General features: G+C 40.6%; 1 protein-coding gene across 1 annotated transcript in view; it reads left to right on the top strand.

The window, feature by feature from the left end:
• The first annotated feature begins 15,648 nt into the window (after positions 1-15,648).
• LOC107648909 (transmembrane protease serine 4-like) overlaps positions 15,649-19,735 on the top strand; it is a 37,984-nt gene continuing 33,897 nt past the window's right edge. The window contains exon 1 of the mRNA XM_016433215.2: positions 15,649-15,788. Coding sequence (XP_016288701.2) covers positions 15,664-15,788 — 125 coding nt within the window. The 5' untranslated portion in view covers positions 15,649-15,663. The remainder of the gene's footprint in view (positions 15,789-19,735) is intronic.

Here is a 19,735-nt window from a genome sequence, read left to right as displayed (position 1 = left end):
AAAGAGCAAGAGAAATTGAGACAGTGAAGTTACCTTGATATCCTTCCTCCCGGCTCACCTCCCCTATACTTAAGTAGCACACAATTGGGTGAAAAGTATTCAGGCAGGAAAGTCTTCGAAATATCACAAGCAAGTCACCTTCTCCATGCTTGTGGGGTCCCAAGGGTGACTCTGGGTGTTTGTTCCACCCCCAAAGATAGGAGTCAGGTTACACAATATATGACTGTTCCTGTTTGGCAACTTCACCCATGAGTTTATTGTTTGGTTTTGGTTTTTTAGACTATCCTCTCTCTCCCAAAGTGCCTCCTGCAATAATACAGCAACAGGAACCGTGTAGGCTTAAAGGAAGAGAGAAGCCAAATTTCTGGGCAAGAGGCTTGTCCCAAAGATAAATCTCCTTTGGAACATACCTCTTGGGAATCTGTGATCAGCATTTACTTAGAGAAGGCCTTCTTTACCTACCTTCAATCTCCATGGAGTCAGCAGCTAGAAGCAGGCAGCAGGAAGTTTACAGTGCCAACGTGGTGAATGAGATTGCCACAAACTCCTAGAATTAGGTGAAAAGAGACTCTCTCTCCACATAGAAGCCCCTAATATATCTAGGTCAATATGCTCTGTACCTAATGCCATAGGGAAATTTAGAATCAATCTGGAAAAGGTTCCTTTTTGAGACTTCTATGACTCTGTGGTACTAAGTGATAGCACTTAGGAAGAATAGAGGACCGGTCATCAACAATCCACAATCCACATCCACACAAGTTCCCAGTTTCTCAAGACCCTTGGAATAGTGCCTGGAGAGCATCAGAGATCATTGTTTAACCCTAGGTAGTCCTTAACAGTCAATTCCTTCATTCTCAGTGACCAGAGAGTCTGGTGAACAGAACCCTGCATTTGGAGTTAGGAAAATGGGGTCTGCCTTGAGCAAGTCCTATCCTCCCTCTCCTGTAAAAAGGAGAGGTTGGACTAGATCAGCTCTGTGGTTACTTCCATTTCTCATATTCTACAATCCATCCCCATTTCCTTTTCACCTATTTCTTAAGTACTTTTTAGCAAAGTACTCTCAGGAGAGGAGAATGGAGGGGAAGATGTTTCTGTGACACTATTGTGTTGATCTTTGCTCACTTCCTTGATTGCCTACTTGCTATTCTCTCCCCAAAACACAAAATGTTCCACCTCAACTCCAAATCATGCTTGGTGGTAAGAAAATTTGACCAGTCAAGTATGGCAGAAATAGATAATTCTAGAAGGCTTCTATGGTCCTTGAAGGAAGGGAAGGAAGAGCATTTAGTCCAACCACCTAAGGGAGTTTTTCAATAAAGGAAATTGAGGCCTGGGGAGGTTAAATATTTTACCTAAGGTCTCAGAAGACATAAGTGTCAGAGGTGGAATTTGAGCCCAGGTCCTCTAACTCCAAAGCCAAAGCTCTTCATATTATTCTATGTGGCCTTAAAAGTTTCAACTTGCTATATAAAAAGTAAGGAATGGTGAGGAAAGAGGAAAAAGAAGAAAGAGAGAAAAACAGAAAGTCAAGAAGGAAGAAGGAGGAGATAAGTCTAGGAAATAGCATCAAAAAAGAACTCCATCAGGTCCATCCCAGCTGGAGGTTCTTGATACACACATCAATCACTCCAAGGTAGCTAAGGTCCTTTAAGGCCTTAAAGGAGAGAGAAAGTAGGGACAGCATTTATATCTGTATAAAATCATCCAATCCCAGAATTATTCTGAAGAAATCTTGAATAAGGATCTCTTACTGTAAGCTATAGAGAGGCAAAATCTTGGATCAGGAAAAGAAGAAATTTCCAAAAGTGGCCCCCAAAATCATTTAATCAATTATATTAAGTTCCTATCATGTACCAGATTTCATATTAGATTCTGGAGATACAAATATAAAGAAAAAGAATATGCTTCCTCTCAAGAAGCTTACATTCTAATAGAGGAGATAACAAGTCTATACAGAATTAATATAAAGAGAATAGATATGAATAAACATAAAATGGTTAACTACAAGGTGATTTTGGAGGGAAGACACAAGGCAAAAGAGTTCATTCCAGGGAGAGGAGGCAGCTGGTCCAAAGACACAGAGACTAGAGATGGAACATCATGTGCAAAGAAGAAAGAGGCACGAGTTTTGCTATACAGTATCTTTGAATATGGGAGGGAGAGGAATATGGAACATCCAGTGAGGCTGGAAAGACAGGTTGGAGTCAGGATGGGAAAGGCTTTCAAAGCTAATCAGAAGAGTTTCTATTTTATCCTAGAGACAAAAGAAAGCCACTGGAGTTGATGGAGTGGGGAGGGACATGGTCAAATCTGTTCCCAGGGAAAATCATGTTGGCAGTTGTATAAGACGGAATAAAGTGAGAAGAGACTAGAGGGAGGGAGGGAGACCAATTTGGAAGCTGCAGCAATAATCCAGGTGAGAAGTAATGAGGGCCTAAATTCTATTATTGGTTTTGTGATTGGAGAGAAGGAATTAGATGTGAAAGATATTGTGGAGTCTCGAAACAGAAAGATTTGCCAACTGATGAGATGACTGCAGATGAAGGAGTGAGAAGTCAAGATTAAGGCTAAGCTTACTTGACTGAGAGGATGAGGTCTGAAAGAATGGTGCCTTTGACAGAAACAGAAGTTCAGAAGGGGGAAGGTTTAGGGGGAAACATGAGTTCAGTTTTGGACACTCAGTTTGAGATCTCCATGGGACATCCAGTTGAAAATATCCAGTAGTTGTTGGGAGATGAGGGGCCAAAATTCATGCGAACAAGTGGGCATGAATATATAGATCTGTCAGTCATTTGCTCAGAGATCATAATTAAATTCATGGAAATGGGCGGTGTTATTAGGTAATGAGTTCGCTGGCACTGGAAGTATTCAAATAGTGGTTGGATAATAACTGCCAAGAAGACTGAATTTTATGATTCTCTCCTTCCCTAGTATTAGATTCACCAGAAGTCCAGAGAAGGTAAATGACATGCTTGAACTTCCGTAAGTAACTATTGGCTGAACTAGGATAAGAACCTAAGGCTTCAGACTCCAGGGCCAGGTGTATGTTTTTCCTACTCCAGCATGCTGAGTTGTTTTAAGAGGAATGGACTAGAAGAAAAAAGGGGTCAGGATTAGCTTTGACAGAAACAGGTCCCCCAAACCCTCCTCTTCTAAACTTCTCCAGAGAGAGGCTGGAAGGCTCCAGGGAATAAGACCTCAGTAGGGGGGTGGGTCATCTGACTCAGAAGCAAGAAGGAACTTGCCTATGGGAACTCAAGGGAATAGCCAGAACCTAAACCCACCTCATGGGATCTAGGCTGAAATTCAACCTGCCTCAGCATAGAGTTCAGCATTATTAACAAGTTTATAATGGGGAAACCAAGAGATAGAGCGAAAGAAAAAGTCCTGAATCTCCAAAGGGACAGCAGTGCCACAACCATCAGGACACCCTGGCTTCATGCCCGATGAGCCCACCTCCAAATCAATCTCTTTCCATACGCCTATTATTTCCTATTAATGAAAACCAGGCTAAATGGCAGTTCATTCCCTCTGGTAAGTCCCTTCCTCTGCAGAGCTCCACAGGCTGCTGCCCATTAACAATAGGTTTCTCCTACACCTATTCAAGAAATATTGACCCAGTTGACTGAGTGCCTACTCTGAGCCCATCCCCAGATTAGAATCTCCAAGGACACAGAAACAGAAGAAGGTAACCCTCCCCTTGAGGGGATCGCACATTGCCTACCAAGTCAAGTGTGTCTTAAGTGAAATAAGAGCTCAGACCACAGAGACCCTTGGAGAAGAAACCCAATACTAAGCTCCCCAGTTAACTAGAGGAGGGGATCTTGGTGTTATTCTGATCATTGAAGGAAACAAATGGGCATTGAACCCAGAAAGGAGGGGAGAATGAGGTGGCACAGTGGATAGGGAGCTAGACCTGGAGAAGGGAAGTCTTAGGTTCAAATCTGACCTGATATCTCTTAGCTGTGTGAACCTGGGCAAGTCATTGAAGCCCGGTTTCCTAGCCCTTATAGCCCTTCCACCTTAGAACCAATATTTCTCATTAATTCTAAGATAGAAAGTAAATATTGAAAAAGAAACCTGCAAGGATCCTAGTTTGAATTTCTGCTCTCTAATAAAGGGAGTCATCAACAGAGCATCAGAGACATCTTAGGAGTATCCATTGGGAGCAACTAGGTGGTGTGGTAGATTGAGAGCCAAGGTTGGAGATGGGAGGTCCTGGGTTCAAATCTGACCTCAGACACTTCCTACCTATGTAACCCTAGGCAAGTCACTTAACCCCTATTGCCTAGCCTTTATCATTCTTCTGCCTTGGAATCAAAACACAGTATTGATTCTGTCAGTTTAAAAAAAAAGTGTGTCCAGTACTCTCCCAAAATCAGCCATCCTAGGCAGAAGCCTGGCCTAAAATAATTCATCTTACCCATTAGTTCAAAAGATGGTGAAGTCACAAGGAGACACCCTCCCCATCCTCAACCAGGTTAGAAGAGACTTTAAAGACCATTCAGTACAACTTCTGCATTCTACAAATTAATAAACTGGACCCCAGAGAGGTTAAATAACCCCTAGAGTCACACTGGTAAAAAGAGGAAAAGGCAAGATTTAAATCCAATACTTCTACTGGCTTTCAATCTAGTAGCCGTTCTACTGTGCCATACTTCCTTCTTTGCAGAGTATAAGGCAGAAAGCCAAGATTAGGGGTGAAGAAGTTTAGTAGCTGGCCTGGGAAGCAACACACTTTGGAAAACATAGAAGGATCCTTTTTTTTAGATCCCTTACCTTCTGTCTTAGATCAATAAGAAGTGTTGGTTCCAAGGCAGAAGAGTGGTAAGAGCTAGGCAATGGGGGTTAAATGACTTGCCCAGGAACACAGAGGTAGGAAGTGTCTAAGGCCGGATTTGAACCCAGAACCTTCCATTGCTAGGCCTAGCTCTCAATCTACTGAACCACCCGCTGTCCCCAAGGATTCTTTTTTATATTGCTTTTTAAACCTATGCTAGAAAATTCTTCCCTCGGGACACATAAGGATCTATTTTGTAATAAGTCAAATTGCATCATTCAATGAAAGATTCAAAGCATAAGAAATATATGAGGTACAGATTTTTAAGGCAAGGGAGAAACAAGGTATAACCTTCCAACAGTGCTTAATGGTCTGGTCTGAGAATGTCCATAGGAAACCTTACTCTCCTCATTCCACTGATAGGAAAATGAAAAGAGAACTTTCAGTAAATATGGAATCCTGGGACAGTAGGGATTGGTATTCTGAGCCCAAGAAAAAAAGTGGGATGGATAGTAGGCTCCCTTCAAATGAAGGGACAGTCTAATCTTTCCCCCAAATCCTGCCCAGCCTCTCCTCCTGCTTCCCTAAGGAACCAGTTTAAAAATCCCCCCCACATTCCCTTCTGGCCTAGCCCTGGCAGGGTTGATGCCAGCAGGATCAAGTGTTTCATTGTCTGCCCTATTATAACAGCTGGGATCCCTTGACCTCCGACACAGGGGGCACAAGAGGAAACAAAGAAGGGTGTAAAGGCATTGTCAAGATTACATCACTTACCTCATGATACATAACCACCATGCTCCAGTCCTTTGGATAAATCGAGATGCTTGGCTGTAGGCACTCACAGATTGACATCAACAAGTAGGATGAATGCAGGATACTGGCTAAGTGTGGTGGGCTAATCTACAAAACTCTAGGAAAAGACTTTCCAGGTGCCCCTAGAATATGTTGGTTTTCACTGGAGGACAAGGGAAATCTCATCTAAGTCATCTCAGACCTCAGACTAGAGGCAAAGGAAAGATGACCTGTGGTTCTAGTTAAGCAGAAAAACCCTTCAATTTCCTTGAGCCTCAGTTTCTTCATCTGTAAAATTAAGGGCATAGAATAAAAATGACTTCCAAAATTCCTTACAGCTTCAAGACCATGGGAATTGGGTTCAATTCCCAGCTCTGCTGCTCAATACAAGTCTGACACTGAGCAAACTGTTTCTGGATCTGTTTCAACAAGGAAGTTGAACAAGAGCATTTCTAAGGTCTCTTCCGACTCTAAGTCTATGAATGTATAATCAGAGGCTTCCTTGAAATAAGAGAAGAGAAGCTGATGTGCCCAAGGTACTGACTTCCAAGCTACCAAAGTTAGGTTTCAGCCTTAGCCCCAATACAATCTCCACTGAGGAAGGGATCATAGAAGCCTGGAAGAGGTAAATTCTACACATTCCAGACTAACTCAAGGGCTCTGTCTGCTGCCAAGGACTTGAACTGGGAGGATAGGGAGTTTGGAGGATCCTCTGCCTCACACAGCCTGGAATTTTCTTGCAGATTTCTCATCAGTGCATATGTCCAAATGGCATCCAACAAACATCTATGGGCAGCAGTCTCCTGTACTGTGATACTTCTCTTGATCATCACTGGCGGAATCACACTGAGTAAGTGTCATCTCCTCAACTTCCCTAGGTCCCTCCTTCCTATTTTCCCAACTCCATGAAAGCCCCACATTCTCACTGCCTTCTGAATGAGAGGAGGGAGGATTCAGACCAAAATATGGAAGAGCTACACAGGTTGTCTTCTGTCTTCTGACTATAAGATTTCTGATCCCCCTTCATACTGTCAGCTCAGACTTCCTTCTCAAGAAGGAAGAGGTACTTCAGAGAAGAGATAGGGAAGGGATCCTGAGACCCCTGATCAAGTTTCACCTTGTTGATATGCATAAAGATTTGCATAAGCCTGGGCCAACATACACCTATCTCTTGCTTTGAGGGTCATTAAGAAACTCTCCTCCAGTGAAGGAGTCCATTACTCCTATATTTGGCCCTCCAAATCACTAAAGGAAGAGAAAATTTAATTACACAAAACTTTGCTTTGACAGAGGCTCCCAAAGTTCCTGTAATCATGCTTATCCATTCCACCTTCCCTTAGGAGACTGATTGAACTCCAAGAGCTCATACCAAGGCTATACCAACTTTCCTTTCCACTCTCAGATGCCACCCAAAGTCAAGGAATGAATCTTTCGCTGGTGACACTATCTCTACCTCCCTTCTGCCTCCATTCTTTCCCTTCACCCTGGACCTAACTCCAAGGGTATTTCTCAGTTATATTTCATTCAATTCTCTACTTCCTTCACCCCACACTTAATATCAACATACAATAATATTAATAAGTTGCAATCCTCCCTCACTTTTATTATCCAACAATTTTAATGAGAATCATTAACATTTATAGTGTTGACAAGGCAAGTAATGTAATCTTGATCTATTTTTAGGGTAAAAAAATCAGATCTAGAAAGACCACAGTCAATCAAAAAATATTTATTAAGTGCCAGGCATTAGGGTATGTTCTGGGAAGATAAAGAAAGATTAAAGATAGCCCCTACTTTCAAGAAATTCATGGTTTCATGAGAGATCTAATGGAATTGAAGCAACCATCTAGTCCAGTGATGGTGAACCTTTTAAAGAACGAATGCCCATTTAGAGAATGAGTGCCCAAACTCCAACCCTCGTGCTGCACGTGAGCCCCCTGTCTTACCCCAAATAGGGGAGGGAGGAAGCATTGGTATGCTGGGCAGATGGGCAGATGATGAAATGTCCTCAGGCATTGTGGAGGGGGGAGAGGAACAGCCCCCTCTGGCACTCATGCCATAGGTTCACCAACAGAGACCTAATCCAACCCATACCCACAATAGCATGTCTCACTCATGGTTACCAGGTAAAAAAATGTGTTACGAGAGGGCACAGAACAAGCTAGGAACAACCTATAATTTCTAACTACCAGGTCAGCATTTCTTAGCTCTCCCTCTTTCCCCTCACTTCATAGGATTACAGATTTAGAAATGGAAAATCTAAAATTTAGAGGTTATCTAACCCCTTCCTTTTATTTATTGGGAAACTGAGGCCCATAATGGAGAAATGACCTCAAATTCACAAGAGTAATAGGGGGTTGAGCTAGGATTTCCACATGGTGGAATCCTCTGATTCCCAATCCATTGCACTATTAATATGCCACAAATGCCTATAATAGCTACTTTCTGGGGTTGTTGAGAATCAAATCATCATCATCTTCATGTGTAGAAAGTATTTTGTAAACTTAAAAGACTATGTAAATTTGAAATATTATTACCTATCTCTTCTCTAAATTCTTTCAGGTCTTAAAATTTTTCACATGCATAAATACTAATGCTACCTTTAATTAATATCTATTTTTGTGGCAATTCATCTTTGTTCTCTAACAAGATTACAATGCTCTTGGCAGGGAGGACCCATTTCTTATATTTCTTTATATTCTCCCAAATACCTAGCAAAGTGCTAGAAATAGTGAAGTACTCAATGGTTAATTAACAAACTTTGAATAACATTGGGCTAAAAGGAGAGCATCCAAACCCATCTACATATGCCTTTAGCTCAGTTCCATGACATCAACAATGGTTTTGAATGAGGATCAGGGAGATAGTTCAAGTCACCACAACCCTACTAGGTTTCCAGTCTGGTCTCTCTTAAAGTAAGTCAAGTGCAAGAAAATTTGGGCTATGTGTAGATTGTCCAACCAAAAGCTATTTCATTTGAAAGCTAAATGTACCGAGCCCAGACCTAGGAACCTCTTGTGAGTACTTCCTGGGCCATAGAACTTTGGGGTATAGATTCAAGCTTGGGAAGTCATAATCCTTAGCCTTTGTGGAATGCTGGCTTTTAAAGACTTCACAGTCAATCATGCGATGGGTCATTAACTCTCTTTCCACTACTTCTTCTAGGAAAAAGAACGCTGTTTCCTAGAACAGTGGAAAGAATTTGGATTATGTCTGAGGAAAACCTGGTGCTAGATATGACTACTCTGTGAAGTAGCTCTTTGAGCTTCAGCATCTCTTTATTACTCAACGGCTTCAGTTTCCCCATATGAGGAATGGAAGAACTGAGTGATGTGTAATTAGAAAAATTAGAAAATCTTGAGCCTTTGGAGTTCATCTCCCAGAATCCTTTTCCTTTCATCCATATAGCTTCTTATATATTGTTTATAAGTTCTATAACTCCACCTTTTTTCTGTATTTTCCATCAACCATGACTGGGTTAACTCCATCTTTGTTCTAGCTTTTTCTTTTCCTTTATTTCAAGTTATTATTAATAAATCTCATTAAATATAATACTTGTAGTATTTGGATATTAAATTTTAATCTTACAGTGAGAAAGATGTCGAGTCAGTTAAGTGGCCCAAAGGATAGGACACATACCTTAGAAGGAGACTTGAATTCAAACCTTGTCTCAGATATTTACTAGCTGGTTACTCTGAGCAAATTAGTTAACATCTGTTGGCTCAATTTCCTCATCAGTAAAATAGGAATAGAATTGTTGTAAGGGTCAAATGAAATAATATTTGTAAAGTACTATATAAATTCTAGCTAGTGTAATACAGATAAGATACAGCAAGTGTGCATCATCACCAGGAGAGTATGAAAATGATTCAAGCCTAGACCTTTGATTTGACATGATTTGATTAGACTACTGACCAAACGTCAATTAAGGCTTGTCCTACCAGGTCACATTATACACGGGCCAACTTTGACTCTTTTCACTATCACTCATTCACTTTGCTTAGTGTTGATACTGGGAACATTTGTATATAAACACCTGAAACCATGGATTATTGGCTCCTTTCTTAGATTTGGTGAATTTCTGCTAGGCTACTCCTGTTCTCCCTATATTGTTGCTGTTCTCTATGGAATTTTGCTTAGTGGATATACCAGACAGTTTCCTCCTCCCTACTTCCTTTTCTTTTCTTTCTTTAAAAAAAAATCCTTTATCTTTTGTCTTAGTATCAATTCCAAGGGCTAAGCAATCAGAGTTAAGTGACTTGCCCATTGTCACACTGCTAGGAAGTGTCTGAGGTCAGTTTTGAAACCAGGTCCTCCCAGTTCCTGTTGCTCTATTCACTGAACTACCTAGGCTATTCCTACTCCTTTCTTTTCAATGCCAAAGCCTTTTTTATTAGAAGTACAAGACCTCAGGAAAATACACTCTTACCAATTCTAATCTGGCATACTCTGTCACCAGGCAGAGATCTGTTATTCCTATCTTTTGGGCATAGTATAGAAATAAATTCCATTGAATGGACCTCATTTTCCTCTTCTGTAAAATAAGAGTGTTTAATTAGATGATTTCTAGCTCTTACATTCTGTCAGAGAACACTCAGGCTTCCTACCATTTGATGGGTGAAATCCTTCTTTGAATTAGAAGTAATTAATTGCATTGGGTCATTGCTCCAAATCTTTTAATGGGAGAGAGTAGAAAAAGACAACCTTTGCTAGCTACTAATCCATTATTCCTGACACCCCACTGTATTTGCAGCCATACTAATCCTGCAGAAGTACTATTTTTACTGTGCAAACACCTATAAGTTCATCCCAACAAATAGGGTGTGTGATGGACACAAGGATTGTGCCTTTGGAGAAGACGAGCAGCATTGTGTAGAGAGCATCGCCAATGATGAAGACTTGCCCCTGGTAGGAGGTGAGTGCCCAGCAGGTAGAGAGAACAGGGTCTGCTTACTGACCTTGAAGTCCAAGACATTAAGGGATGGATAAGAGCAACAGACATAATGGAAAGTGGACTTAAAGCAGAGAAAATGCTTTAGTGATCTTTGGGATCTAACCGTGTGGTTAGACGTTAAGACAATGTGGGCCACATGACATTTGGGCATAGGATATTGAAACCAAGACAAATGGATTTAAATTTTGGTTCTAGCATAGTTTCTAGCTGTGCAATGTTAGACAAGTCACAGCCTCTCTCAGCCTATTTCCTTGTCTGTAACATGAGCATGATACTTCCACTACACTATTGTAAGGAAAGCCCTTTTTGAACCTTAAAAACACAATTAAAATATGAATTGTTAGTATTGTTCTTATTACTTGACCTTTGGCAGTTCCCCATTTGCACTAGGAGTCTACCAATCTACCAGGAGTCAGAGGTTAAGGTAGCTAGGTTGTCCAATGGATAGAGCACTGGGCTTGGAATCAGAAAAAGAAAAAAAAAAGCTCTTCTTGAATTCAGTTCTGACCTCAGACATTTCATAGCTGTGTGACCCTGGGCAAGTCATTTGACAGCCCTAAGCTTCAGTTTCCTCATCTATAAAATGAGGGTAATAATAGCACCTAACTCAACAGGGTTATAGGGACAATCAAATAAGGTAGCATGTAAAACATTTTTCAAAACTTCAAGTACTACATAAATACCATTGAGTCAACAACCATTTATTAAGCACCCACTGTGTACCAGGCACTGTGCTAAGTGTCAGAAATAGAAGAAAAGGAACAAAAAGTCGCTTCTCTCTATGACTTCATCTTCTAATTGGGCAGAAAACAGATGGAAGTTCATTTCAAAGGGATGGGGTGGTGGCAGGGGACAAGAGGCTAAACTTCTAGACCGGAGAATTTGAGTTGTCTGGAGGTTAGTGGAATTTTGAGGAGACCTTGGGCCCAGCCACTTAAATCCAAATAGAATGGCCTTCTTGATGTTCCTGAGATTGCAGAATCCATCCCTTCACTAATGTTCTCCTCAACTTGCTTCTCTCCCATACCCCTAAGCTGCACTCTTTGATTCCTTCCCAGAAGACATGAGGTGAAGCTAGTCTCAGAGTATCTTGGGGTATTAGCAGAGAGAAGTACAGGTAAGTCCAGGAGGGTGACTTACTTCTCACAACCTGACCCAAGTCTCTCCCTTCCTAGTCCGGCTCTCCAAGGACAGGTCCACTCTACAGGTGATACACAGAGAGACACAACTCTGGTTCTCAGTCTGTTTTGACAACTTCCTAGAAGCCTGGGCTGAAATTGCCTGCTCTGAGATGGGCTATAACAGGTACTTTTTGTCTCCTTTATTTCTTCTCTCTTCATCTTCTGCACCTCTTTGACCCCTTGCATGCCTCCCCTTTTCCCCTCTATCACCCTTTCTCGCCTTTCTCCTCCTTACTGGCAACCAAAGCCCTTTGGAGTCAAATAACCCTTTCAATGGGCTTTAGTTTTATTGGGATGTTTTAGTCCTATCTAACCCTTCCAGATCTGCTCAGAGTATTTCAAACTGGCTGCAAAATCCTGAGTTATGGACTTTGTAGTGGATCAAATATTGGCCTGGCCATCTGCAGTCTTGACACCTGAGAGACTCCCAGTTCTAACACTAACTAGCAAAGTGGCCTTGGCAAAAGCCATCACACTTTTATGGCATTCCTCTGTGTCTTCATTTGAAAACTGGGGATATTGGACTAGATGACCTCTAAGGCCCTTTCCACTTCCCCTCTCTAGGTCTTGGTTCTCTAGTTGATAAAATGAAAGGAATTAGACTTAGGGGTTCCTTCTGTCTCTAATACTCAATAATTCTATTTTTCTAATACAATGCATCTATTTGGAATAGATAAACATGGGAGCATCTCTGTTCATTTCCAATGTGGGATAACCTTCCCAGTTTTTCCATAATATTAAGATGCTAGACAAAATGGCCAGGAGATCTGATCTCCTTATTCCTGATCTCTCCCCTTTAATACAAAATTTTAAAAAAATTATATATTCAGGGGAAATATAATTTATATATTCAGGGGAAATATATACATATTTCCCCTGAAGTTCTCCAACCACATATTCCAGGAGTCTCTGAAGAGGAAAAGTATTTCTTACTTTACCCACCTTGTATTTACAGAATCATAAGGGCAGTTAAATGGCACAATGAACCAGAAAGATATTTTTCCTAAGTTTTTAATCTGGCCTCAGATACTTTCTAGCTGTTTGACCTTGGGCAAGTAATTTGGCCCAATTTGCCCCAGTTCCTCGTCTGTTAAATGAACTGGAAAAGGAAATGTCAAGAAACTCTAGTATCTATGTCAAGAAAACCTCAAAATGGGGTCACAAAAGAAGATACAACTAAAAATGACTCAGCAGCAGCAAACACAAGAAAGATTTAAAACTGGAGGAGAATCTTAGTCTAAAACCCTCATTTTACAGATAAGAAAAGTGAGGCCCAGAAGAGTTAATCAACTTTTCCAAAGTCATGCTTATACTAAAGATCTAAAACCAGATTCTCTGAATCTAAATCCCATACATTTTTTTTTTACCATATGATACCACATTCTTCCAAAGCCTTTCGTTTGTTATAAGCCCCACAACAATGATGGAGAATTCTCCCTAAAGCCTTTAAACCTACTCTCTTACCACACACCCAGATTCATTTTTTAAGTCTATCTTTTGCCTCTAGCTCACCTCCACATCCATCCTTCTGCACTGGGTAGTGTGAACCTCGGCTTTTCTCTCTACTCTACAATTCTGAAATCCAGGTTAGACACCAGCACCCATTCCCATGCACAGTAGTCAGCCTGGGCATCAGTTAGTTAACAGAATCATCTTGCTGTCTGGAACCCTGGTGGAACCCTGGAATCTTTCTTTCCTGAGTTCTCAGAAACCCCTTCCTACTTTGGTTCTTGGATGCCGCATATCAAAGCCACATGTCTGATCTTTTCCTCTTTTCTCTACCCACCTGCACACTTTGCTTTAGATTTCTTCTGCCTTGTTTCCTAATTTTCTCATCCTTTTTTCTCACCTTAGGTGGTCCCCTTCTTACCCTGCCAGATAACCCAAGGAGTGATTACAATACCCATTCCGGAAGGAATACCATTCAGTTAATTCTATGAATATCAATTTTGCGAACCAATCAGTCAATACTATAGTATCTATAGATTGAACCTATTCCTCTGTTTTTTTTTAAATGATCTTTTCTGGGCACTGGAGAAGGTGACTGAGCAAAGAGGAGACAAAAGAAGAAACCAAAAGATAGAATAAATCAGGGATAACAATTAGAGGAGGTAAGTTTCATCTGGGATTAAGGAAAGGTCAGGCACAGAGTTCAACAGAGAAGAGAAAAGGGCATTTTAGCTGAAGGGAATCTTAATCCAAGGCCATTTAGGAATAGGTCATGGTCCTGCTCTACCTCCTCTATAGACAGCATCACTATAGAACAGAACAACAAGAATGTAATTAGGGGAGCAGCCAGGGGCTTGGTGGATAGAAAGCCAGGCCTAGAGATGGGAGATCTTGGGTTCAGATCTGACTTCAGATACTTCCTACCTGTGTGACCCTGGGCAAGTCATTTAACCACCATTGCCTAGCCCTTACCACTCTTCTGTCTCGGAATCGAGACAGAAGGTAAGGGCTAAAAAAAAAATGTAGTAATCACTTAATATGTGCCAAATGCTCAAGGCTGAAGGCACAAAACAATTCCTGCCCTCAGGGACCTTACATTCTAATGAAAGAAAACCTCCTCAAACTTTCATCCAACCAAATTCCTTGTTTGAAGAACTGATATCCCCCAATTAGATAAGCCTCTTACATCACCTGGGTCCATTCGCTGCTCTTTTCCAGTGGACCAAAGGCACTGCTGTGAAATGGAATATAACAACCCCTGCGGGAGTCCTATATTATTTATCTGTGGGTAATAACCTGAGATGGAGAAGGGAAACTAAGGAAATGGGAAAACAATACAGACTCAAAGACAGCAAGTTCAAACACATGGGGAGTAACGAGAACTCCGAGGAAATAAGAGGAATAAGAGAATAGGTGGGGAGTACCAATTCCTTGATACTCCTATAGACAAGGGAGTCTGCTTTGGGGGTGACAGCATCGTTAGAAAAAAGGGGGGAGTCACAACTCCTTGGTGCCTCCTATAGACAAGGGAGTCTGAGCATTAGTAGGAGGCACTGGGGGTGACAGCAGAGATACAGTGAAGCAAGAGGGTAAGAGGAGAGGAGGGGGAGAGAGAGAGAGAGGAAGAGATGAGGAGGAAGAGAGGGAAAGTAAGAGTAAAAGTAAGAGAGCTAGTAAGAGTGAGTTTCAGGGTAGTTCCCCAGTATTTTTTGAAGGTTTTAGGAATGTGGATTGGGAGGAGATCAGCGAATACATAATATGACATAGGTCTTAACATTGGTTGAATTGACAATGACGAGATCAAAGAGGTGGAGATTAATCCAATCTGTGCTTTGCAAATGAATGTACTCCAAGCCAAGGCAGCGCCATAACCCAACCTATGCTAGAGCTTCAGACTGTCCCTTTCCATACAATGAACATCAAGAGGTCTGACCATGTGTCTGATAATACAATATCAATACAGAAATCATACTTCCCAGATGCGAACATGCCTGGTATGCTACATGGAATGAGTGAGTGAGGACCTAGATGCAGCTGAGAATGGAAATGGAGTTGAGAGTTGGGAAAAGACATTGTAAACATAAACAAACCCTATCATGTGATAGAAGGATTAGGATGTTCTTAAAGAAAAGCATCTCTAGCACTTCAAGATAAATAAACATTTCTTGAGTGTTTGCTAGGTGTGCTAGGTGCTGTTCAAGGTAGAAAATGTTAGGACTTCTCCTGGTTATTATTTTTTATAGGGAAGGCACATGCCACCACCTTAGTTGCATATTAACCAGAGCAAAATGCAAAAACCTAAGGCCATTACCTCCATCCCTTCCTGCCCAAGGAACAGTGACAGTGGCTAGAATGTGGCTCTGCTAAATCCATACCAGGATGAAGACTCAGAGAGTGCCTCCTGTTCCCTACCCCACTCCACATCATTCAGACCCTACATATGCCAATTGGGAGAGGGAGGACTAGGTCCCCATTATCACTCTCTATGTTCCTGTTCCACCTAACACATGGCTTCTTCCAGTTCCAGCATGAAGCCAATTTTCCAACCTGTGAAGATTGACCCAGAGCAACAGTTGCCTGTCAGTCATATCACAGTCATAGACCAGGAACTCCAAGTGTGGGATTTCTCAAGGTAAGTGAGAGGAATCTTCAAAGAGTCAGGCAGTGGATATCTATGGCAGGGCTTTTGTACAGCTAAATTAAGAGGAATTTAATCTAGATCACAGGAAGGCCTGACCTGTCCAATCAGATTATTCAGTCCTGGGAGGTTGTGGAATCGCATTACTGGTAGTTTGTTTTTGTTTTTTTTTAATATGCTATTCACCCATCCACATAAGCTGGGTAATGTGCCATCTTACCTGAAGGTAGTTGGTCTTCATTCATCATCCATGATGGTAGAAAATTACACATTTTCTAACTGCCTCATGATCCTTACTAAACTCCATAAATCTTTCATTTTCCTTGAACAGTTCTAGTCATTGATTATCTTAGGTAGACCTACAAGTAAAAGCCTCTTCAGCATTCTAAGATCTCAAAGAAAAAAAAATCTGAAACTTTGATCTCACACCAATTAGCAGAATCACAGTATCTCAGATTGGGGAAGGATGTCAGAAGTCATACCTAACCAAAAATCCCCACTATATTATTCCCAAAAAAAGGCCATCCAGCTTTTTCTTTTTTGTTGTTGAACATTATTTTTCACTTTTTCTTTTAAATTTATTTATTCATTTGTTTGTTACATTAGCATTCCCAGGTATCTCCCTCCGTCTTTCTCCTCCCCACCCTAACATGTCATTTGACCAAAATGTGTATATGTAATTGTTACAATTAAATATATATATATATATATATAAATATAAATAAAACAATTAAAAATGTTCTATGGGGGAAGCTAGGTGGCTCAGTGGATTAAGAGCCAAGCCTAAAGATGGGAGATCCTAGGTTCAAATCTGGCCTCAAATATTTCCTCTCTGGGTGTCCCTGGGCAAGTCAACTTAACCCTTACCACTCTTGGGCCTTGGAATGAATACATAGTGTGTATTCTAAGAAAGAAGGTAAGGGTTTAAAATTATATTTGAGAGACAGATTTTTGGGAAAAAATATCAATTTATTGAATAGGCTGATATTTAACCAATAAATTAATGTCAGTGATCCTCTCAATGACCAAAGATGAGGAAGTACTTTCACAGTGGTCTATAAATACAATGTGGGAGTTTATTATTCAGTCCCTCTCTTGGGCTTCCCAAGACATCTCTTATTGGTGAATTATTCAAAAAGAAGATATCCATTAAGACTCTAACCCAATATATTTCCTGGGATACCTTGTGAGAAGATGGCAGAGTAGAGTGTGAAGCTTTCTTACCCTCCCAAAAAACCCCATGAACAATCAAAAATAACTCCCTAAAATCAACCCTAAAGATGCAAAAACAGATAGGATTTGAGAGTGAAACTAAACAGCCAGGTACAACTAGGGGGAAAGATTTATTATTACCCTAGCCTCAGTTCCGGCACTATCGACCCTGGGAGTAGAACCATAGGAAACAGAAGGAATCCAAAGGCAGCCCCAGAGTACAGGATCAGCAATTTCACCTTGTTTGCTGAGCCAGAGGAGTCTGAATCCCCAACAGTCCACCAAGAATTTCGCCACTGGAATCTGAATCCCCAGGCAGAGGGCACTGGGAGCAGCTGAGTCTGTTGTAGGCTCAGTTCCAGGGACCCAGATAGACCACAACTGAGAACTGAAGGAGTGAACACCTCAGAGTCATTGGGCACCAAGCCCTAGAAGCAAGAATTCAAGCTTCATTGTTAACAAACAAGGAACTTTGGAGGCCCAAGGAACATGGACTGGACACCTGCTCTACCCAGAGTTGCAGTTGTAGAAGGAGATCACACTACAGGTGTGTTTGCTAAGGGTCTAAGGTCCTGTCAGCTCTGGTCACTCCCAGGAAAGTGGAGTCCCTTCTTGCTGCCACAGTGGGAGGCAGACTAACTGCTTGGAGTTATAGTGGCTGAACTTCCCACAAGCTCTGATGTGAACACCTGAACACAGACTGGGACTTGAGCACGTGACTGGGAGTATGCCTGAATTCAGACTATAAAAACTCCAATAACTAAATAGGACACAGGAAAACACACACACACACACACACACACACACACACACACACACAATCCTGAAACCTGAGATAATATATATCAATACAATAGAAATACTAGGACCCCAGGGGAAAGCCTATTATTAAGTCTATTGGCCTGGCTGCTAAAATTTAAATTAATTAATTTAAATTAGTTTCAAAAGAGAAAGAACCCTACTAATGATAGCTATTATGTAGACAGAGGAAATCTTGACTCAAATTCAGAGGATAGTGAAGTAAAAACACCTACATCCAAAACAGCAAAGGAATACAATAAATGGCCACAAACTAAAAAAAGAGCTTTTGAGAAAGCTTTAAAAATAATGCAAAAATCAAATAAGAGAGATAGAGGAAAAAAATTTTAAATAAGAGCAATGCAATGAAATCAAGAAAGCTATGAAAGATCACCCAAATAGAAAAAGAGATCCAAAAACTTACAGAAGAAAATATTGTATTAAGAATGAGAATTGGACAAGGAGAAGCTAATGATTTCCTGAGACAACAAGAAATAATAAAGCAAAATTAAAAGAATGAAATAATAAAAGAATATAAAACAATCTTATCGCAAAAACAACTTTCCTGGAAAATAGATCAAGGTGAGACAATATAAGAATTAGTTATATTCTTTTTTTTCTTTTTTAAAATTTTTTTTGGTTACAATACTCACTTTATTTCCCTCCCTCCCCTCCACCCACCTTTCCCACAGCTGACAAGCAATTTCATTGGGTATTACTTGTGTCCTTGATCAGAACCTATTTCCATGTTATTGTTTGCACCAGGATGTTCATTTAGAATCTACATCCCCAAACATATCCCTTCGACCCATGTATTCAAGCAATTTTTTTTCTTCGGTGTTTTTACTCCCATAGTGTTTCCTCTGAATGTGGATAGTGGTTTTTCTCATAGATACCTCAAGTTGTTCAGGATTACATGCATTGCCATTAATGGAGAAGTCATTTACATTTGATTGTACCACAGTGTTATCAGTCTCTGTGTACAATGTTTTCCTGGTTCTGCTCCTCTCACTCTGCATCAATTCCTAGAGGTTGTTCCAATCCCCATGGAATTCCTCCACTTTATTATTCCTTTGAGCACAATAGTATTCTATCACCAACATATACCACAATGTGTTCAGCCATTCCCCAATTGAAGGGCATCCCCTCATTTTCCAATTTTTGGCCACCACAAAAAGCACAGCTATGAATATTCTTGTACATGTCTTTTTCCTCATTATCTCTTTGGGGTACAAACCCAGCAGTGCTATGACTGGATCAAAGGGCAGAGAGTCTTTTAGCGCCCTTTGGGCATAGTTCCAAATTGCCCTCCAGAATGGTTGGATCAATTCACAACGCCACCAGCAATGAATTAATGTCCCAACTTTGCCACATCCCCTCCAGCATTCATTACTTTCCTTTGCTGTCATGTTAGCCAATCTGCTAGGTGTAAGGTGATACCTCAGAGTTGTTTTGATTTTAATTTCTCTGATTATGAGAGATTTAGAACACTTTTTCATGTGTTTATTAATAGTCTTGATTTCTTCAACTGAAAATTGCCTATTCATGTCCCTTACCCATTTATCAATTGGAGAATGGCTTGATTTTTTGTACAATTGGTTTAGTTCTTTATAAATTTGAGTAATTAGACCTTTGTCAGAGGTTTTTGTAATGAAGATTGCTTCCCAATTTGTTGCTTCCCTTCTAATTTTGGATGCATTAGTTTTGTTTGTACAAAAACTTTTTAATTCGACATAATCAAAATTATTGATTTTACATTTTGTGATTTTTTTTCTAGCTCTTGCTTGGTTTTAAAGTCTTTCCTTTCCCGAAGATCTGACGAGTATACTATTCTGTGTTTGCCTAATCTGCTTATAGTTTCCTTCTTTATATTCAGGTCATTCACCCATTCTGAATTTATCTTGGTGTAGGGTGTGATATGTTGATCCAAA

The sequence above is a fragment of the Monodelphis domestica genome, chromosome 4, assembly GCF_027887165.1.
Source record: "Monodelphis domestica isolate mMonDom1 chromosome 4, mMonDom1.pri, whole genome shotgun sequence".
In the NCBI taxonomy this organism is placed as follows: domain Eukaryota; kingdom Metazoa; phylum Chordata; class Mammalia; order Didelphimorphia; family Didelphidae; genus Monodelphis; species Monodelphis domestica.
The sequence above is the reverse complement of the archived record's forward strand: the minus strand, read 5'-3'. Positions and strand labels throughout refer to the sequence as shown.